Source organism: Odocoileus virginianus, chromosome 4 (assembly GCF_023699985.2).
Source record: "Odocoileus virginianus isolate 20LAN1187 ecotype Illinois chromosome 4, Ovbor_1.2, whole genome shotgun sequence".
Classification (NCBI taxonomy): domain Eukaryota; kingdom Metazoa; phylum Chordata; class Mammalia; order Artiodactyla; family Cervidae; genus Odocoileus; species Odocoileus virginianus.
In genome coordinates, this window is record NC_069677.1 from 90,593,278 (window position 1) to 90,612,017 (window position 18,740).

Below are 18,740 nucleotides of genomic sequence, written 5' to 3' on the forward strand. Positions count from 1 at the left end.
CTACCTCGCTGCATAATTACTGGACACACACAGACATCTCGAGTCCATGTTAAGGGCTGGGACTCTTATTGTAGAGATACTGCGTGACAGTTGGGAAACATTAGGCCTTTGGACTCAGACAAACTAGTATTCAGATATTTCGGGTTTTGTGAATGGTGTTTTATTTTTAATCGGAGGATAATTCCTTTACAGCCTGTGTTGGTTCCTGCCATGCATCAGACGAGTCAACCACAGGAGTACATGTGCCTGCTCCCTCTTGTGCCTCCCACCCGTTCCCAGCCCCGCTAGGTCGTCACCGAGCACCAGATTCGGGTTCCCCGCATCACACGGCGGGCTCCCACTGGCCCTCTGTTTCACTTGTGGTAATATATACATTTCCATGCTGCTCGCTCAAATCGTCCCACCCACCTCTTCCCTCACTGTGTCCAATGGTCTGATTTCATGCCTGTGTCTCCTTCGCTACCCTGCAGATAGGATCAGCAGTACCATCTTCCTAGACTCCGTACGTGTGCGTTAATGTTTGATATTTGTCTTCCTCTTTCTGACTGCTTTCACCTTGTGGAGCAGGTTCTAGGTTCGTCCGCCTCATCAGAACTGACGGACACGTGTTCCTTCTTACAGATGAGCAGCATTCCCCTGTGTGTGTGTTCCACAGCTTCTTTATCCAGTCACCTGTCGATGGGCATCGAGGCCGCTTCCACGTCCTAGCTACTGTCAACGGTGCTGCAATGCGATGAGCGTGGGGGTACCTGTGTCCTTTTTGATTATGGTTTCTTTGGGGTAAATGCCCAGTAATGAGACTGTTGGGTCATATGGTAGTTTTGTTCCTAGTATTTTGAGAAATCTCCATACTGTTCGCCATAGCGGCTGTATGAACTTACATTCCCACCAACAGTGCAGAAGTGTTCGCTTTTCTCCACACCCTCTCCAGCATTTATTGCTTGCAGTGTTCTTGATGATGCCCATTCTGACTGCTGTGAGGTGATAGCTCATTGTCGTTTTGGTTTGCATTTCTCTAATAATAAGCTAAGTTGAGTATCTTTTCCTGCATCTATTAGCCATCTGTCTGTCTCCTTTGGAGAAATGTCTGTTTAGGTCTTCTGCCCACTTTTGTACTGGGTTGCTTGGTTTTCTGATATTGAGCTGCTTGTATATTTTGGAGATTAATCCTTTGTCAGTTATTTCATTTGCTATTATTTTCTCCCATTTTGAGGGTGGTCGCTTCATCTTGTTTATAGTTTCCTTTGTTGTGAAAAAGCCTTTAAGTTTAATTAGGTCCCATTTGTTTACTTTTGTTTCTATTTCCATTATTCTAGGAGGTGTGTCATAGAGGATCTTGCTGTGATTTATGTCAAGGAGTATTCTGCCTGTGCTATCCTCTGATATTTTGTCATTTCTAGTCTCCTGTTTCAGTCTTTAATCCGTTTTGAGTTTATTTTTGTGAATGGTATTAGGAAGTGGTCTAATTTCATTCTTTTTCATATAGCTGACCAGTTTTCCCAGCACCACTTATTGAAGAGACTGTCTTTTCTCCATTGTGTATTTTTGCCTCCTTTGTCCAATATTTTTGCCTCCAAGTTACCCATAGGTGTGTGGATTTATCTCCAGGCTTTCTCTCTTGTTCCATTGGTCTAGGTTTCTGTCTTTATGCTAGTACCATACTGTCTTGATGACTGTAGCTTTTGTAGTATAGTCTGAAGTCAGGAAGGTTGATTCCTCCAGCTTATTTGTCTTGAAGTTTTTACTAATCTGATTTTCATCATCTACTTTAAAACTCCATCAGTGTCTTGTAGTTTTCTGCATACAAGTCTTTGGTCTCTATAGGTAGACTTATTCCTAAGTATTGTATTCTTCTGTTGCAATGGTGAATGGGATTATTTCCTTAATTTCTCTTTCTGGTTTTTCATTGTTAGTGTATAATAATGCAAGGGATTTATGTGTATTAATCTTATATCCTGAAACTTTCCTGTATTCATGGATTAGCTCTAGTGATTTTCTGGTGGCATCTTTAGGGTTTTCTATATATCATGTCATCTGCAAATAGTGAGAGTTTATTTCTTCTTTTCCAGTCTGGATTCCTTTTATTTGTTTTTCTTCTCTGATTGCTGTGACTAGGACTTCCAAAACTATGTTGCATGATAATGTTGAGAGTGGGCACTCTTATCTTGTTTCTGATTTTAAAGGAAATGCTTTCACTTTTTCCCCATTGACAATAATATTTATTGTGGATTTGTCATATATGGGCTTTACAATGCTGAGATATATTCCATCTATGCCTGCTTTCTGGAGAGGTTTTTTTTTAATCATAAATTGGTGTTGAATTTTGTTAAAAGCTTTCTCTGCATCTGTTGAGATGGTGATATGGCTTTTATCTTTCAGTTTGTTAATATGGTCTATCACATTGATTGGTTTGTATATATTGAAGAATCGTTACATCCCTGGGATAAATCCCACTTGATCATGATGTATGATCTTTTCAATTTTTTGTTAGATTCTATTTGCTAGAATTTTGTTAAGGAGTTTTGCATCTATGTTCATCAGTAATATTGGCCTGTAGTTTTCTCTTTTTGTGGCATCTTTGTCTGGTTTTGGTATCAGGGTGATAGTAACCTCATAGAATGAGTTTTGGAGTTTTCCTTCCTCTGAAACTTTCTGGTAGAGTTTGAGCAGGATAGGTATTAGCTCTTCACTCAACTTTTGGTAGAATTTGCTTTTGAAGTCATCTGGTCCTGGACTTTTGTTTGTTGGAAGACTTTTTATTGCAATGTCAATTTCCATGTTTGTGATTGGTCCGTTTATATTTCTATTTCTTCCTGGTTCAGTTTTGGGAGACTGTACCTTTCTAAGAATTTGCCCATTTCTTTCAGGTTTTCCATTTTATTGGCATATGTTGTTTGTAATAGTCTCTTATGATATTTCACATTTCTGGGGTGTCAGTTGTAACTTCTTTTGCATATCTAATTTTATTAATTTGAATCTTCCTGCTTTTTTGTTGATGAGTCTGGCTAATGGTTTGTCAGTTTTGTTTTTCCTCTCAAAGAACCAGCTTTTAATTTATTATTGTCGCCTCCATTGTTTTTCATTTACTTCTGCTCTGATCTTTAAGATTCTTACCTTCTACTGACGTTGGAGTTTTTGTCCTTCTTTTTCCAGCTGCTTTAGGTGCAGGGTTTGGTGGTTTATTTGTTTTTCTTGTTTCCTGAGGTAGGCTTCTATTGTGATAAATGTCCCTCTTAGCACTGCTTTCACTGCATCCCACATGTTTTAAGTTCTTGTGTTTCCGTTGTCATTTGTTTCTAAGCATATTTTGATTTCCTTTTTTATTTCTTCAGTGATCTGTTGGTTATGCAGAAGCATATTATTTAGCCTCTATGTGTTATTTTTTATATTTTTTTTTCCTGTAGTTGATATCTGATCTTACAACTTTGTGGACAAAAAAAGATTCTTGAAATGATTTCACTTTTTAAAATTTATCAAGACTTGTTTTGTGACCTAAGATGTGATCTGTCCTGGAGAATGTTCCTTGTGCACTTCAGAAAAAAAGTGAAATCTATTGTTTTTGATTGAAATGCCCTGTAGATATCAATTAGGCCCAACTGGTCTGGTGTATCTTTTAGAGCTTGTGTTTCTTTATTAATTTCCTGTCTGTATACTCTGTCCACTGGTGTCAGTGAGGTATTAAAGTCCCCCACTATTATTGTGTGACTCTTGAGCTTCTCTTTAAAACTTGTTAGCATTTGCCTTGATGTATTGAGGTGCTCCTACGTTAGGTGCATGTGTAACTGTTCTGTTTTCTTCTTGGATTTTGATCTCTTGATCATTATGTAGTGTCTTCATTGTGTAACTGTTGTGTTTTCTTCTTGGATTGATCTCTGGATCATTATGTAGTGTCATCATCGTCTCTTGTAATGGCCTTTATTTTAAAGTCTGTTTTCTTTGATATGAGTATTGAGACTCCTACTTGCTTCTGATTTCATTTGTGTGCAGTATCTTTTTTCAGCCCTTCACTGTCCGCCTGTGTGTGTCCCTAGGTCTGAGACGTGTCTTTACAACAGCGTATATTGGGGTCTCGTTTTTGTATCCATTCAGCCAGTCTGTGTCTTTTGGCTGGAACATTTAGTCCATTTACATTTGAGGCAGTTATTGATAAGTATGATCCATTTGCCATTTACTCTGTTGTTTTAGGTTTGTTTTTGTAGGCGTTTTCTTATTCTTATGTTTCCTGTCTAGAGAAGTTTCTTTACTTTTTGTCGTAAAGCTGGTTTGGCAATGCTGAATTCTCTTAATTTTTTGCTTGCTTGTCTGTAAAGGTTTTGATTTCTCCCTCCAATCTCAACGTGATCCTTGCTAGATGGAGTAATCTTGGCTCTGGGGCTTCCCTTTCGTCACTTTCAGTATATCTTGCCCTCCCTTCTGGTCTGCAACGTTTCCACTGAAAGACCAGCTGTTAGCCTTACGGAGAGCTCCTTGTAAGTTATTTGTTGTTTTTCCCTGTGCTGCTTTTGATATTTGTTCTTTGTGTTTAATTTCAGTTCGTTTGATTAACGCATATCTCGGTGTGTTTCTCCTGAGCTCATCCTGTGTGTGACCTGGGCTTCCTGGACTTGGGTGGCGCTTTCCTTTCCCATTTTAGGGAAGTTTTCAGCGATAATCTCCTCAAATATTTTCTCATACTCTTTCTTCTTGTCCTCTTCTTCTGGGACCCCATGAGTCGAATGTTGGGGCACTTAATGTCATCCCAGTGGTCTCCTGAGACTGTCCTCATGTCTTTTTATTCTTTTTTCTTTATTCTTCTCTGTTTGAGTTATTTCCACCATTCTATCTTCCAGCCCATGTATCCATTCTTCTGCTTCAGGTGTTCTGCCCTTGGCTCCCACTAATGTATTTTTCATCTCAGGTTCTGTGTTGTTCATGACTGATTGTCTATTCTTTAAATCTTGCAGGTCCTTGGTAAACATTTCTTGTATCTTCCCGATCCGTGCCTCTAATCTTTCTATCTGTGTCTTATTTTATTTCCAAGGTTTTGTATCACCTTATCATCACTCTGAATTCTTTTTGCAGTACACTGCTTATTTCCTCCTGGTTTGTTTGGTCGTGTGGGTTTTTTACCATGCTCCTTCATTTGCTGCACACTTCTCTGTCTTTTCACTTTGTTTCATTTACTGTGTTTGGGGTCTCCTGTCTGCAGGCTGGAAGGTTGTGGTAATTCTGCTTAATGGTGGTCTCTGCCCCCCATGGGTGGGGTTGATCCAGTGAAGACTTCCTGGTTGGGGGAACTTGTGTTTGTATTCTGTTGGATGGAGCTGGATCTTGTCTCTTTTAAGGGCAGTCCAGTAGTATGTTTTGGGGTGCCTATGGGCTTGGTAAGACTTTGGGCAGACTTTCTGCAAATGGCAGGTTTGTATTCCTGTTTTGCTAGAGGTTTGGTGTCAGGCATCTGGCGCTGGAGCCTGCAGGCCTTTGGGTGGAGCTTGGTCTTGGTTTTCAGATGGAGGTCTTTGAGAAGGCTCTTGTCTACTTATGTTCCATGGGGTCAGAAGTTCTCTGGTGGTCTAAAGTCCTGGACTTGGGTCTCCCACCTCGGGGGTTTGAGCCCAACCCCTTACTGTAGCACCGAGACTTCACAGGCCACACAGAGGTCATAACCCCAAGACTAAAGGTGAAACACGATTCAACAGCCAAAGAAATTCACACATTTACAAAGGGAAAAGAAGAGAGGAAAAAATGAGTAACAACAGGAGTCAAGAAAGAAGAAAGCAATCAAGCCAATAATCAAACCCTTAAGGGAAATTGGATACTAAAAATTAGACTCTCAGAAATGCAGAATGAAACACAAAACATCAAAAACAAAATCTAAAGCATGGGAAAAAATTGCAGTGTAACTTAGCAGTACTCAGCAGTAAAATCAGGAAAATAAAGTGAATTTATTTTAAAATAAGGTTTTTTTTTTTTTAGAAAAGGGGGAAAGGAGGCTATAAAAATAAAAATTAAAGCAGTAATAAAGAACAGCATTATAACACTATGGGGAAAAAAGGGGAGGAATATACATAGAATGGTATTGAGAAGAATGTCTGTGTGATTCCTCCATTTTCCTGCTCTGGCCAGTTGGCCTACTCAGACAGTCCTCCAGTAGTTTTAGGAAGGTCTCTGGATTCGCTGTGGGCAGTGTGGGGTCAGTTTAAAACTCAGATCCTGCCTCGCTCCAGCTTGTACCTCCTCCCAAAGTCCAGTTGCCCCTAAAGCCCGCAGCCTGACACCAGTTCTGCGGAATTAGCCTGCTGCCCCGCGACTGCATGGGCGCCTCCCCGTCTTCCCTGTGCTCACGCGGCCTCCTGCTGCTTTGCTCTCGCCCCGGGCCTGCTTCTGCTCACAGGCCTCTGTTCTCGGCCGAGACCCGGGGGGCTCAGTTGCCCTGGGGCATGGGGAGTGCCTGGAACTTGCGGCAGTCACCAGGCGGCCGTGCGCTTTCGCAGAGGAGCTGGCCCTGTGTTGGGGGACCCTTGGCAGGGCCAAGCTGCTTGGTCTCCCAGGTAGATGTGCCTTTTGCCTTCGAGCACCCACCATTTCACTGCCCTTGGGGTTCCCAAGCGCCCCCATGATGCCACCTGTGGGGTTTCCCAGTGTGGAAACGTGTCCTCCTTCACGGCTCCCTGCCCGGGCGCAGGTCCCTGTCCTGAAATCTCTGTCTCCCATTCTGCCTCTGGCCCTCGCCCATTCCGAGGACGCCAACTGGCCTTTCTGAAAGTCCGGAGTCTTCCTGCCGGCGTCCCAGAGCTGTCCTGTAGGAGCTGCTCCACATGCAGAGGATGCGCTTCTGATGTGATCTCCCCATCTTGAAGGTCTCCTCCGAATTCTTCTTTACTGTTTACTCAGGAAAGTTCCAGAGCCTCTCTCTGTTTCCCTTATAGGGTGTGTAAAGTGCTTGGTGAGTGGTCTTTTGTTTCCCTTGACTGTGTCTTTGGCCTGGACTTTGTGTGTCACAGGAGCGCAGTGAACGTACAGTCATGCTGTGTAAGTCAAAGTGAGATCCTCAAAATATGAAGTCAACAAGTGCTGCATGTTAGCAAATTGGCAGCATGTTTACAAAAATTAGTCTATAAGTTAATAATGTGAAAATTCTTTTAAGAAACAGATATATTATGTAGCAAACCAAGGAATGAAATACGTACCAGTGGAATGGATAGTCTTAGCTACTTTCTAAAATACAGGCTTTCCGATTTTTAACGTAATTTTCCATTTGTCAACTCATCACTTTTTGTGCCCACTTTTAAAGAACTTCATTATTAAATACACACACATGTACACACACTGACACACAAATACACTTACACGTCGTCACGCACACACATGCTCAGTCACACGTACACTCATACACGTGCACACACACGTGCACACACACACTCACACACAACCTAACCCTAACTTTCTGCCTCCTTTTGGACTTTTATTTGACTATATAGATATTTTAAGAAGGGGAAGATAAGGGTGAAATGTCTTATCTCACTTTTAAAATTTTTTACCTTTAATCGGAGGATAAATGCCTTACAGTAGTGTTCTGGTTTCTGCCGCACATCGGCATGGAGCAGCCCTAGGTGTACACAGGTCCCCTCTCTCTTGAACCTCCCACCCACCTCCCTCCCATCCCCCCAGGTTTTCCTGGAGCAGCAGGTCTGAGCGCCCAGTGTTCACAGCAGATTCCCGCGGGCTGTCTGCTTTCCGTGTGATAACGGATACGCTCCATGCTGCTCTCATCTCCTCCCCGCTGCCTGCAGGTCTGTCTGTATATCCGTGTTTCTGCTGCTGCCCTGCAAATAGGGCCATCAGTGCCGTTTGTCTAAATTGCATATGTACATGTTAACATATGATACTTGCTTTTCTCTTTCTGACTTACTTCACTCGTATAATAGGCTCTAGGTTCGTTCATCTCATTAGAACTGACTCAAATACCTTCCTTTTTATGGCTGAGTAACATTCCACTGTGTACATGTACCACACTTCTTTATCCACTCATCTGTCGATGGACGTCTAGGTTGCTTCCATGCCCTAGCTATTGTAAACAGTGCTGCAGTGAATACCGGGGTACATGTGTATTTTTCAGTTACGGTTTTTTCAGGGATGCCAAGTAGTAGGATTGCTGGGTCGTGTGGTGGTTTTATTCTCAGTGTTTTTAAGGACTCTCCACACTCTTCTCCATAGTGGCTGTACTTCAACAGATGAGGGGAATACACGTTTTTAGGCAGCTTTACTTGTTTCCTTAAATGTTTCCCCATTTTATCAGTATCACTTTTTAAATCATCTGGCCTGTGTTTCTCCCGTGAGTCCTCAGTGCTTCCAAGGCAGCCTCTGGCTCTCTGTTCTGCTGGCCCTCCTGCAGGCTGCCTCCGCTCAGCACGGGTGGACGCTTGTCTGAGCTCAGCCTCGGTGACAGAGCGTTACTGCTCTGCCTGCTCTCCCGTCTCATCTCTTTTCCGTGTTCCGTCTGGACGTCCACCTTCCGAGCCCCAGTGGTGCTGCTAAGACCAAAATGGTTCCTGGCTTACTACCCGAAAGATGGATATTAAAGATTAATATCCTGAAATCCAGATGATGCCGAAGCATTAAAACTAGAGAACCATCAGGGTCTTACTGTCGGGGCCTCATCGGGCCGCGTTCTAGGAGGTGGACCTGAGTCGTCAGGGCGTGTGCCGGGCCTCATCGGGCCACGTTCTAGGAGGTGGACCTGAGTCGTCAGGGGTGTGCCGGGCCTCATCGGGCCGCGTTCTAGGAGGTGGACCTGAGTCGTCAAGGGTGTGCCGGGCCTCTTCGGGCCACGTTCTAGGAGGTGGACCTGAGTCGTCAGGGCGTGTGCCGGGGGGTCTCTCAGACCTGCCAGGGAGAACGTGCGTGTGTGTGTTGCTTTAGCAGAAATCCTAGACGTTAGAACGTAATTGCCACCTCGTCGTGGTTATTATTTGTCTTTTTGCACTGTGTTAAACCAAGCACACCCAGGGAAGACTGGAAGCAGATATGGGGGACGCGGCCCTCTGCGCCAGGCTGCCGGCAGTGGGCTGGGTGGGGGCCGGTTAGTGACCAAGCCGGGCCGTTGTCCAGAGAGAGGCCGAATTAAAGGAGAAGGGTCAGCGTGGGAGTTCCCTAGACAGTGTAATGACTTCTACTAATTACTGTTCCTTTTTTAAACCAATGAGTTTCTTAAGCTTTATTAGCATGACAGGAATTAGGGCCCTGGTTCCTATTAGGAGGGAGAAAATGGAGAAGAAGCAAGACTAGATTGGCAGGTTACTATATTTATCCTGTATGTCAGCTCTTGTTCACTGTTTAAAGGCACTAAGGAATGAAGTTCCTGTCAATCACTGTGTAAAGAACTGCTTTGAAACGATGTTGCATAGAACAGCAGTTAGAAATTGGGGTGCCCACCTGAACAGGAGAAATGTACAAAAGAACAGGGGAAATGTCTTGTAAAAATGACGGCTGCTCCAACATTAGTTGTAACAGCGAAAGATTGGGAGACCACATCCATCAGTGAGGGCTGGTTAAACCAAAGGCGGCTCATCTCCCCAGTGTGGGGGCTCTGTAGGTGTCAAAGAAGGGTGAGAAGGGCCTGATAGGTGGGCAGTGAGCGATCTCCACTGTGGCTGCTCGGAGGAAGGCCACAGAGCAGTGTGCATACTATGCTGCTTTTGTGCAAAAAATAGAGGTTTGTGGATACATGGACACCTCTGCTTAGATCTTCAAGGAGAAAGAAGACAATAAAAGACAAACTAAAAATTCATAAAAAATGTACGGGGGAAGGGAGGAATTAGGGTAGAGAAATCCAGGAAGAAAGTAAGATTCACCTGAATGCAGCTTGATACACAGTTTGGCTTAGGAATCATAAAAAAAAAATTTATCCAAAAAAGCAAAAACATGTCCCACCCCCACATACACAATGGGATAAAAAGGAAACAAATGTACGTAATTGTACTTTTTACAGACATAACCATGTAAAGAAAATAATTACCTTGACTGACCTTGGAACACTACTTTTATTGTACATTCTCAATGAGATGTACTCTGACCAAAAAAAAAAAAAATGTAGAGTTTAAATTGTATTTAGCAGTCTTACTATTAGTTATGTTGATGTGGTTAATTAAGATTTTCTGCCGAAGAGATAAGTCTAAGATTTAAGAAAGCAGTGAAAACATTGTAAATTTGAATTAGAGGTACAAGCAATTCTTGTTGCTTCCCTTAGAAAAAATATTCTTCCCTTAAAAAAAAAGCCCACGTACCAAAGATCTGTTCACTAAAGAGCCTGGAAAACAGTGGGAACTCAGTAACGGTGAACAGTGGGAACTCAGTAACGGTGAGCGCTCCTGGCCCGAAGATTATGGTCTTTGAGCACCATTGTCCACTTGTAAGAATCCAGAGGTCCTTGGAGAAATGCCTGGTTCCAGGCCCCGGTGAGCAGTGTACTTGCTGACTCTAGAACGTCTTATGCCAGAAGCAAGGGACGTGTCAGAGGCTAATCAGTGACCTCAGGAGGACTTAGAAACCCACCTGCAGGGTTCCCATTGGCCAGCAATGGGATAACTGACTGCAAGTGAATATGTAAAAAAACTCCATGAGTTTTAATGATATTAAATCAGGAAGAGGACGTCCCACTACTCCTGTGTTCATACTGTTTCAAACAGCGGTGAGGAATATGCACGGATCATGTGAATTATACAGAGGCAGGGTGCCCTTGGAGAAGGAAACGGCAGCCCACTCCAGTGTCCTTGCCTGGAGAAGCCCAGGGACGGGGGAGCCTGGCGGGCTGCCGTCTGTGGGGTCGCACAGACTGGACGCGACTGAGCGACTCGGCCGCAGTGGCGGGGCGCCCTGGCTGTCGCTCGTCCTCTCCCCTCTGCTGCAGGCTTGGCCTGGGACCCCGGGCCGACTCTCACTGGGGCAGGAAGCACAGTGTTTTGTGCTGTTTTTCATCCTTAATTGCCAACATTGAGACCTCAGTTCAGTTCAGTTGCTCAGTCGTGTCCGACTCTTTGTGACCCCATGGACTGCAGCACGCCAGGCCTCCCTGTCCATCACCAACTCCAAGAGCTTGCTCAAACTCATGTCCATCGAGTTGGTGATGCCGTCCAACCATCCCATCCTCTGTCGTCCCCTTCTCCTACTGCCTTCAATCTTTCCCAGCATCAGGGTCTTTTCCAGTGAGTCAGCTCTTCCCATCAGGTGGCCAAAGTATTGGAGTTTTAGCTTCAGCATCAGTCCTTCCAATGAACACCCAGGACTGATCTCCTCTAGGATGGACTGGTTGGACCTCCTTTCAGTGCAAGGGACTCTCAAGAGTCTTCTCCAACACCACAGTTCCAAAGCATCATTGAGACCTCAGTGGAGCTAAAATCAGCCTCCGAGATTCCAAAGCCTGGGCCTGGTCCACGGTCCCTCCCGCTCCCTCAGCCTCAGTCTCTGAACCTGGCTGAGTCTCTTCAGCGCCCCCACCTCTAGAGGAAGAATGCGGATGGTCACCTGTGCCCTGGGCAGCGTCCCAGTCCACAGGCACGCACTCAGAGATGCTGTCTGCCTCACTGAGGCTGTGAATTGGCAGTGTTTCCCCTGCCAGAACTTTCTTATTTTATCCTCTGTGAAATCCCAGTGGAGACTGGAATCTTTCTAGCTATACCTAGAAAAATAAGTATTGCTGGCCCATTACCGCAGATTGGGTGGGGGAGTAACATCCTTTGTCTTTCTGCTTCTTTCAGCCATGGAGTTCCACGAGCACCTGCACAGCATCGGCACCAAGGAAGGCCTGAAGGAACGCAAACTGCAAAAGGCGGTGGAGAGCTTTACCTGGAACATCACCATCCTAAAGGTACCTTCTGCGCCGTTTCTGACGCTCCTGACTTTGCAGCCCTTTTCTGCATGCTTCTTCCCACTGGTTAGTGCCCACTTCCCTGCGCTCTGCATCACCAGCCCATCAAGGCCACAGTGCTTTCCAGTGAGGACTCTGCGTTCGGGACAGCCTGTGGCACGGTCGCTGGGCAGGCAGCCACATGAGTGGCTGGCATGTTCTGGGCCCTGCCAGGACGGGAAAGGGCCTTGCGTTTCACCCTTGAAGTGCTGCAGACTTCACAGCTGCCAGTCGCTGCATGGGAAACAGCACCGATTACAGAGAAATGACTGGAATTGGAAGATTCTAGTTCCTCACATTTCATTCAACGCTTGAAAGTATAATCACAACCTTAATATGATCCCAGAAAAAAACAGGAAAGAATTGTGGGGGGCGTACTTGAAAGAAGAATGTGAAGGGAATTGCCGTTTGAAAGACATCTCCCTCCAAGGGAAAAAACACCCATAACTGTTTATCTGCTCCCTTCTTTCTTTCTTTTCTGCTCATCTCTCCCTCCCTTCCTCCTTCCCTCCTTCCCTTCTCTCTGTTTCAGCATGACCACTTACAAATTAACTGTTATTATTTTTATGATGAAAGTAATGTATTTTCATTATAGAAAATATCAAACTAGCGTAACCAGAGGTAAACATAGTCTCACCATCCAGGGTCTTTTGCTGTGCATTCCCCCAGCCTCTTTCTCTGTGGCATATATAACATGTTGTGGTTTAGTTGCTCGGTCGTGTCCGACTTTTGCAACCCCACAGACTGTAGCCTGCCAGGCTCCTCCGTCCCTGGGATTCTCCCGGCAAGAACACTGGAGCGGGTTGCCATGTCCTCCTCCAGGGGGTCTTCCCAACCCAGGGGTCGAACCTGCACTTCCTGCATTGGCAAGCGGACTCTTAACCGCTGAGTCACCTGGGAAACCGTGCATGTCATATGACACGATTTTAAAAATCCTGCTATGTGTGCGCCTTGGGGCTTCTCTGGTGGCTCAGATGGGACAGAATCTACCTGCCGTGCAGGAGGTCGGCTTTCGATCCCTCGTCTGGGAAGGTCCCCTGGCGGAGGGCATGGATACCCACTCCAGTATCCTTGCCTGGAGACCCCCATGGACAGAGGAGCCTGGGGGGCTGCAGCCCACGGGGTCTCACGGAGCGGGGCAGGACCGAGACTCAGCAGCAGCAGCAGGTGCCTTGGAACTTTTAGTGTTTTGTCTTGATGATCTTTTCTTCATCTCAGTGTTTGGGACCTTGAATAATAGTAGCACAGAAATATCACTTGTCTGGACCTTGGACAGCTCAGCGTAAAGTTACTCTCTGGTCCCTCCCAGCTTTCTTCTCAGTTGAATTCAGAGCTGTAAGACATTATCACAGCTGCCTCTTTTAATTTTCCTGTTCCCCTTCAAGTTAAAGGATCCATCCTGCAGCAGACAACAGTTTTCTGATTTAATGAGAAGTCACCCTTCCCAAGATAGCCAACTTGCACTTTCTCATCTTACGCTGCTACTCATTTGTATAATTAAAGTCATTTTCTGAACTTCTTCAAATGCTCCCTTTCCTACACATGTACTTTTTAAAAAATCTCTAGATCTTCAGCTTAGTATTTAACTCTGATCACTTGTAGTCCAGTAAACAGCAGATAGAAAAATGTACCATGGAGAGGCATTTGGCTTTACAACTTGCTGGTACGCGATAAACTTCCTGCAAACCTCAGGGGAAAATAGCGCCATGGTGTGTAGCCTTATGACAGGAGCAAAGGCTCATTTGGCTTTTTATTTTTTAAACAAGATCCCAGGGGATTCTTACGCACATTAGTTTGGGAAGCACTGGGCTAAGGACCCCTGGAGATGGAAGCCTGGTGCACACAGTCGTGAAAGACAGCTAGCACAAAGTAGTGGATCAGATTCTGGAAACGTGACATTGAACCAAATGGCTGCACTGAGGAAACCATTTTCTTATGAATTATGTCCAGGAGAGGGAATTAAAACCTCAGACTTCTCTTCATATGGAAACAAATGCACAGGACAGGGTAATAGATTTTTGGAAGTCTCCAGGGTAGTATTGGCTCTAGGTGGTGTTTGCCTCTGGCAGAACCAGGCGTGGAGTGCGGAATGGCTGCAGGGATCTGTGTGTCTTTTCTGTACGGTGGAGGGCCTTGTTCATGGCCGCGTATTTCCTGGGGGTAAGCTCTCTTTGGACTGTCCAGTGCTCGCAGAGTTTTGGGCGTGGGTCTGGGTTGAGCCCCCAGCCTTCTCCTGGCAGGAGGGTGTGGGTCTCCTGGATTCCTCTCCTCAGCTGTTCTTTGCACTGAGCTGGTCCTCCTGGGCTGTGTGTGGTGGGCAGCGGGTGCCCTCGTGGGGGCACAGAGGCTTGGGGACGCCTCCAGACCTTCCCTCCAGACGTGCCAAGGAGCCCCGGAGCTGTGTGACCAGTTATGAGTTACCTGGGCGCCTAACGCGCAGTTTCCCATGCCCCGTCGCAGACCTCCTGGGTCAGCATCTCAGGGGTGACCTTAGGACTGCCTGCCTGACAGGGCCCTCAGGGGATTAGGAAGCTCCCTGAGAAGCTGGGTGCCAGAGCAGAGGCACCAGCTGCCTTCCGAGTCCCCGCACTCATCTGGACAACGTGGCAGGAAGGGCGGCCGGCAGTCACACGATGAAGGACTTGCAGGGTGGGGATCGCGGATGTGACCTCTGGCCAGAAACAGCTTTCATCCAAGGGTGTCCAGCCCACAGGTTTGATGAGTCTCTGCTGGCTTCGTTCAGGTTTTCAGTTTTAAGGGTTCCTTGAAAATGCAGACATGGATGAAGGAGAAATGTCACCTGTGATCCCACACCCAGAAGGACCCACTATTAACATCTTGGCATGTTGTTTTTAAGATTGAGGTATGTGTTTATTTTGGGTGCGCTGAACCTTCTCTCGGCACAGCCAGGGAGGGCTGCTCTCCAGATCTGGCGTGTGGGCTCCTCGCCCCAGCGGTCTCTGTTGCCGAGCACGGGCTCAGCAGTGGTGGCCCACGGGCTTCACTGCCCCACGGCAGGTCAGGTCTTCCTGGACCAGGGATTGAACCTGTGGCCCTGGCATTGGCATGTGGATTCTTAACCATCGGCCCACAGGGAAGCCCAACATCTTGTCATATTTACTTCATTTTTCTTTCTTTTGAATAAAAATCATTTGTTTTTGTGAACATGTCTTCATTATAAAGAACTTTTTTAATGTATAAAAGATAAGTTTTAAAATGACCTCAGATCTTCCATCTGAGAAATAATTGTTTTTAAATGTAAGTGACCTTATTCCAGGAACTGTTTTATATGCATACGGCTGGGTGAATAGAGGTATATTTTATTGATTCTGAGTCATACTTTTTTCCATGTTTTTCACATCTTTGATATTTTTGTATATCATATAATTCATGGCATCTTTGCATTGTAGCCTAGTTAAATTGGAGTGATTTTCTTCCTTGTGAAAGTTGCTCAGTCATGTCTGACTCTTTGCAACCCCATGGACCATACAGTCCATGGAATTCTCCAGGCCAGAATACTGGAGTGGGTAGCCTTTTCCTTCTCCAGAGGATCTTCCCAACCCAGGGATTGAACCCAGGTCTCCTGCATTGCAGGCGGATTCTTTACCAGCTGGGCCACAAGGAAATGTATGTCTTATAAGCATTAGTGTCTCAGATATTATGAAATAAGGTATATCAGTAGACAGGATCCTACTATAATTTCTCTATTTAATTTTTCAAGTGCTAAATTTCACTTTGAAGTGAAGTGTTAGTCACTCAGTCGTGTCCGACTCTTTGCGACCCAGGGGCTGCAGCCCTCCAGGCTCCGTCCATGGGATCCTCCAGGCAAGAATCCTGGAGTGGGTCGCCATGCCCTCCTCCAGGGGATCTCCCCGACCCAGGGATCGAACCCAGGTCTCCTGAATGCAGGTGGATTTTTTGTCATCTGAGCCACCAGGGAAAGTGAATGAATTGCTGAACAATTTTTACTCTAAACGGTATTTATTTCCTATAAAATCCCTCTGAGGTTAAGAAAAAAGATTATGAACAATATTAATTGGAGTCATTTTTGAAAGCTATACATTTGGGTTTTTTGGTTTATATGTTTGGATTAATTGGGTTTTTTGAAATCTACACATTTCAATTATAAGGTTTGTTGGTTGACCTTCTGCTATGAAAGATGAGAATATTAACACTTTCTACTATTTCTGGGTGGGAAGTTAGGCATGTTATTATTTTTCCGTTGTCCAGGTTTAAACATCCCCCATTGGTCTCAGGAGTGTGGTTCCCATGTTGCTCACTTACCAGCTCAACATTTAAGCTGGTTTGCTGTCACCAGCAGTCCAAGTCACCCGTGCTTTCCTGTAGCCTGAGGGAACGGCCGAGAAAGGAGAAGTCTCAGCTGATGTCAGAGACAGCCTTTGGGTGCTTGGGCCCAGCTTTCTCAGGGCTTGTGCCTGTCCTGTTCCAGGGTTTCCACTGATAACTGGGGAGAGGGTGTCATTCATTCCCACAGACTTCTGATTGCCTCTTTAATTCAGAAAACCAGCCCTCAAGATCTCACACTCATTAGATAGCACCATTCTCTCTTTTTTGATGAGCTTTATTGAGGTATAACTTAATGTAAAATAAAATTCACCAGTTTTAACTGTGCAATTCAGGGAATTTTGACAAATGTGCATACTCATGCAGCCTACCACAGTGATGACAGACTGTCATCCCAGGGGTCCCCTTGTTCTCCTTTGTAGGAAACTCCCCTGCCTGGCCGCCTGCTGGTCTAATTTCTGCCTCTGTGGTTTCCCCTGCTCCAGAATGTCACATACATGGAGACATGTACTTTTGTGGCCAGTAACCTTTGTGCCTGGCCTCTTGCATTCAGCAGAACACTGCTGAGATTCATCCAAGTTGATGTTTCAGTAAGCTGTTCCTTTTTACTGATAAATAGTATTCTATCCTCTGGGTGTACCACATTCCATTCACTAGTGGAGGACATTTGGGTTACTTCTAGTTTTTGCCTATTATGTATACAGCTGCAGTGGACATTCACATACAAGTCTTTGTGTGAACATATAGTTTTGGTTTTCTTGGATGAATACCTATGAGTAGAATTGCTCACTTGGTAACTGTGTGTCAGACTTTATAAGAAATTGCCAACTGCTTTATGAACCGTCCCATAGAGAATTCCCCCCAGCAGTGTTACAAGAGTTGCAGTTACCCCACACCTTTGTCAACACTTGATATTGTCAATTTGGCAAGTCTAGTGAATGGAGTTTGAGCAACTTTTTGCTGGGTCTTTACTTCTTTTAGATTTTTAAAGAGGTCATGATGGGTCTTAGTGTGGCTTTGTATTTTCTGCTTAGAGCTCTTCAAGATTTTTCTATATGTAGGTTTACAGTTTTCATCACATTTGGAAAAATTTCAGCCATTGCTTCTTTAAACTTGTTTCTGTTTTGCCCTTTGTCTCCTCCTCCTGTGACTCCGTGTATGCATAGGTACCGCTCGATATTATCACCCAAGTCACAGGTGCACTGCTCGTTTGATTCGGGCCTTTCAGCTGTGTTTCTTTCTCAGTAGCTTCTAGTGTTGCGTCTTCAAGCGATGTTGCTGTATCCTCCACGGCATCTAATCTGCCGTCGACCCTGTCCGGGGGGGTCTTTATTTCACTTTTCCCACTTCTCTCTTTTGTGCTCATGACATCCTCTCCTTGAACGTGTGTATCTCCAGTAGCTGCTGTGTCCCTCCGTCCTTCTCTGTTACACTTGGCGCCACCTCACCCCGAGCTCTGGATACCTGCCGGGCTCCGTTTGGGAAGCTCCCCTTGCACTGACCTTGCGTCTGGACCTGCTCTCCCAGGGCTCCCGGTCTTGCACTTTCTAAAAAATCACTGCTTTATACGTTGTGTCTTGTCTTCTAGTTCTGTGTCAGCCTCATCCCTAACTCTCCCGTGTCACCTCTTGCTTCCCTTCATCTCTTCTCCTTCATCAAATAAAAGTAAAGAAAGAAAGACACTCAGTTTGTATCTCTCCAGGTTGGCTGACTGTTAAGAATTTTCAGCATTTTATGAATTATCAGTATGCATTCTGTGAGTTTTAGACATTTATTAAATTCTGTTACACTCTAGTCTTTGTGGGGTGGTTGCTTGTGTTTGTGTATTTGTGTGTTTTCCAGCTTTATTCTTTCTGCTCATTTCATCACAGATGTGGGAAGGAAGTTCTGTAATGCCTTAAAAACTTTTTTAAAAATTTTGTATTGGAGTATAGTTGATTCATATTTTTGTTGGGTTAGTTTCCAGTGTACAGCAAAGTGATTCAGTTATACATATATATTTATTCTTTTGAAAATTCTTTTCCCATCTTAGGTTATTACAGAATATTTAGTAGAGTTCCCTGTGCTAAACAGTTTTAAATATGGCAGTGAGTACCTGTCAATCCCAAACTCCCAATTTCTCTCTCCCTCAGCATTTCCCCTTTGGTAACCTAAGTTTGTTTTCTAAGTCTGTGAGTTTGTTTCTGTTTGGTAAATAAGTTCATTTGTATCATCTTTTTAGATTCTGCATATAAGTGATATCATATATTTGTCTTACTCTGTTTGACTTAATTCCTGCAGTATGATAATCTCCATGTCCATTCATGTTGTTGCAAATGGCATTATTTCATTCTTTTTAATGGCTGAGTAATAAAGAGTCAGACACGACTGAGCAACTGAACTGAACTGAACTGAATATCCCATTACTCAAGAATCAAGATTGCTGGAAGAAATATCAATAACCTTAGCTAAGCAGATGACATCACTTTATGTCAGAAAGCAAAGAAGAACTGAAGAACCTCTTGATGAAAGTGAAAGAGGGGAGTGAAAAAGTTGGTTTAAAACTCAACAT

General features: G+C 44.8%; 1 protein-coding gene across 1 annotated transcript in view; it reads left to right on the plus strand.

The window, feature by feature from the left end:
• Positions 1 to 18,740, plus strand: part of PLCL2 (phospholipase C like 2) — a 218,302-nt gene that overhangs the window by 171,996 nt on the left and 27,566 nt on the right. The window contains 1 exon segment of the mRNA XM_070467022.1: positions 11,736 to 11,845. Coding sequence (XP_070323123.1) covers positions 11,736 to 11,845 — 110 coding nt within the window.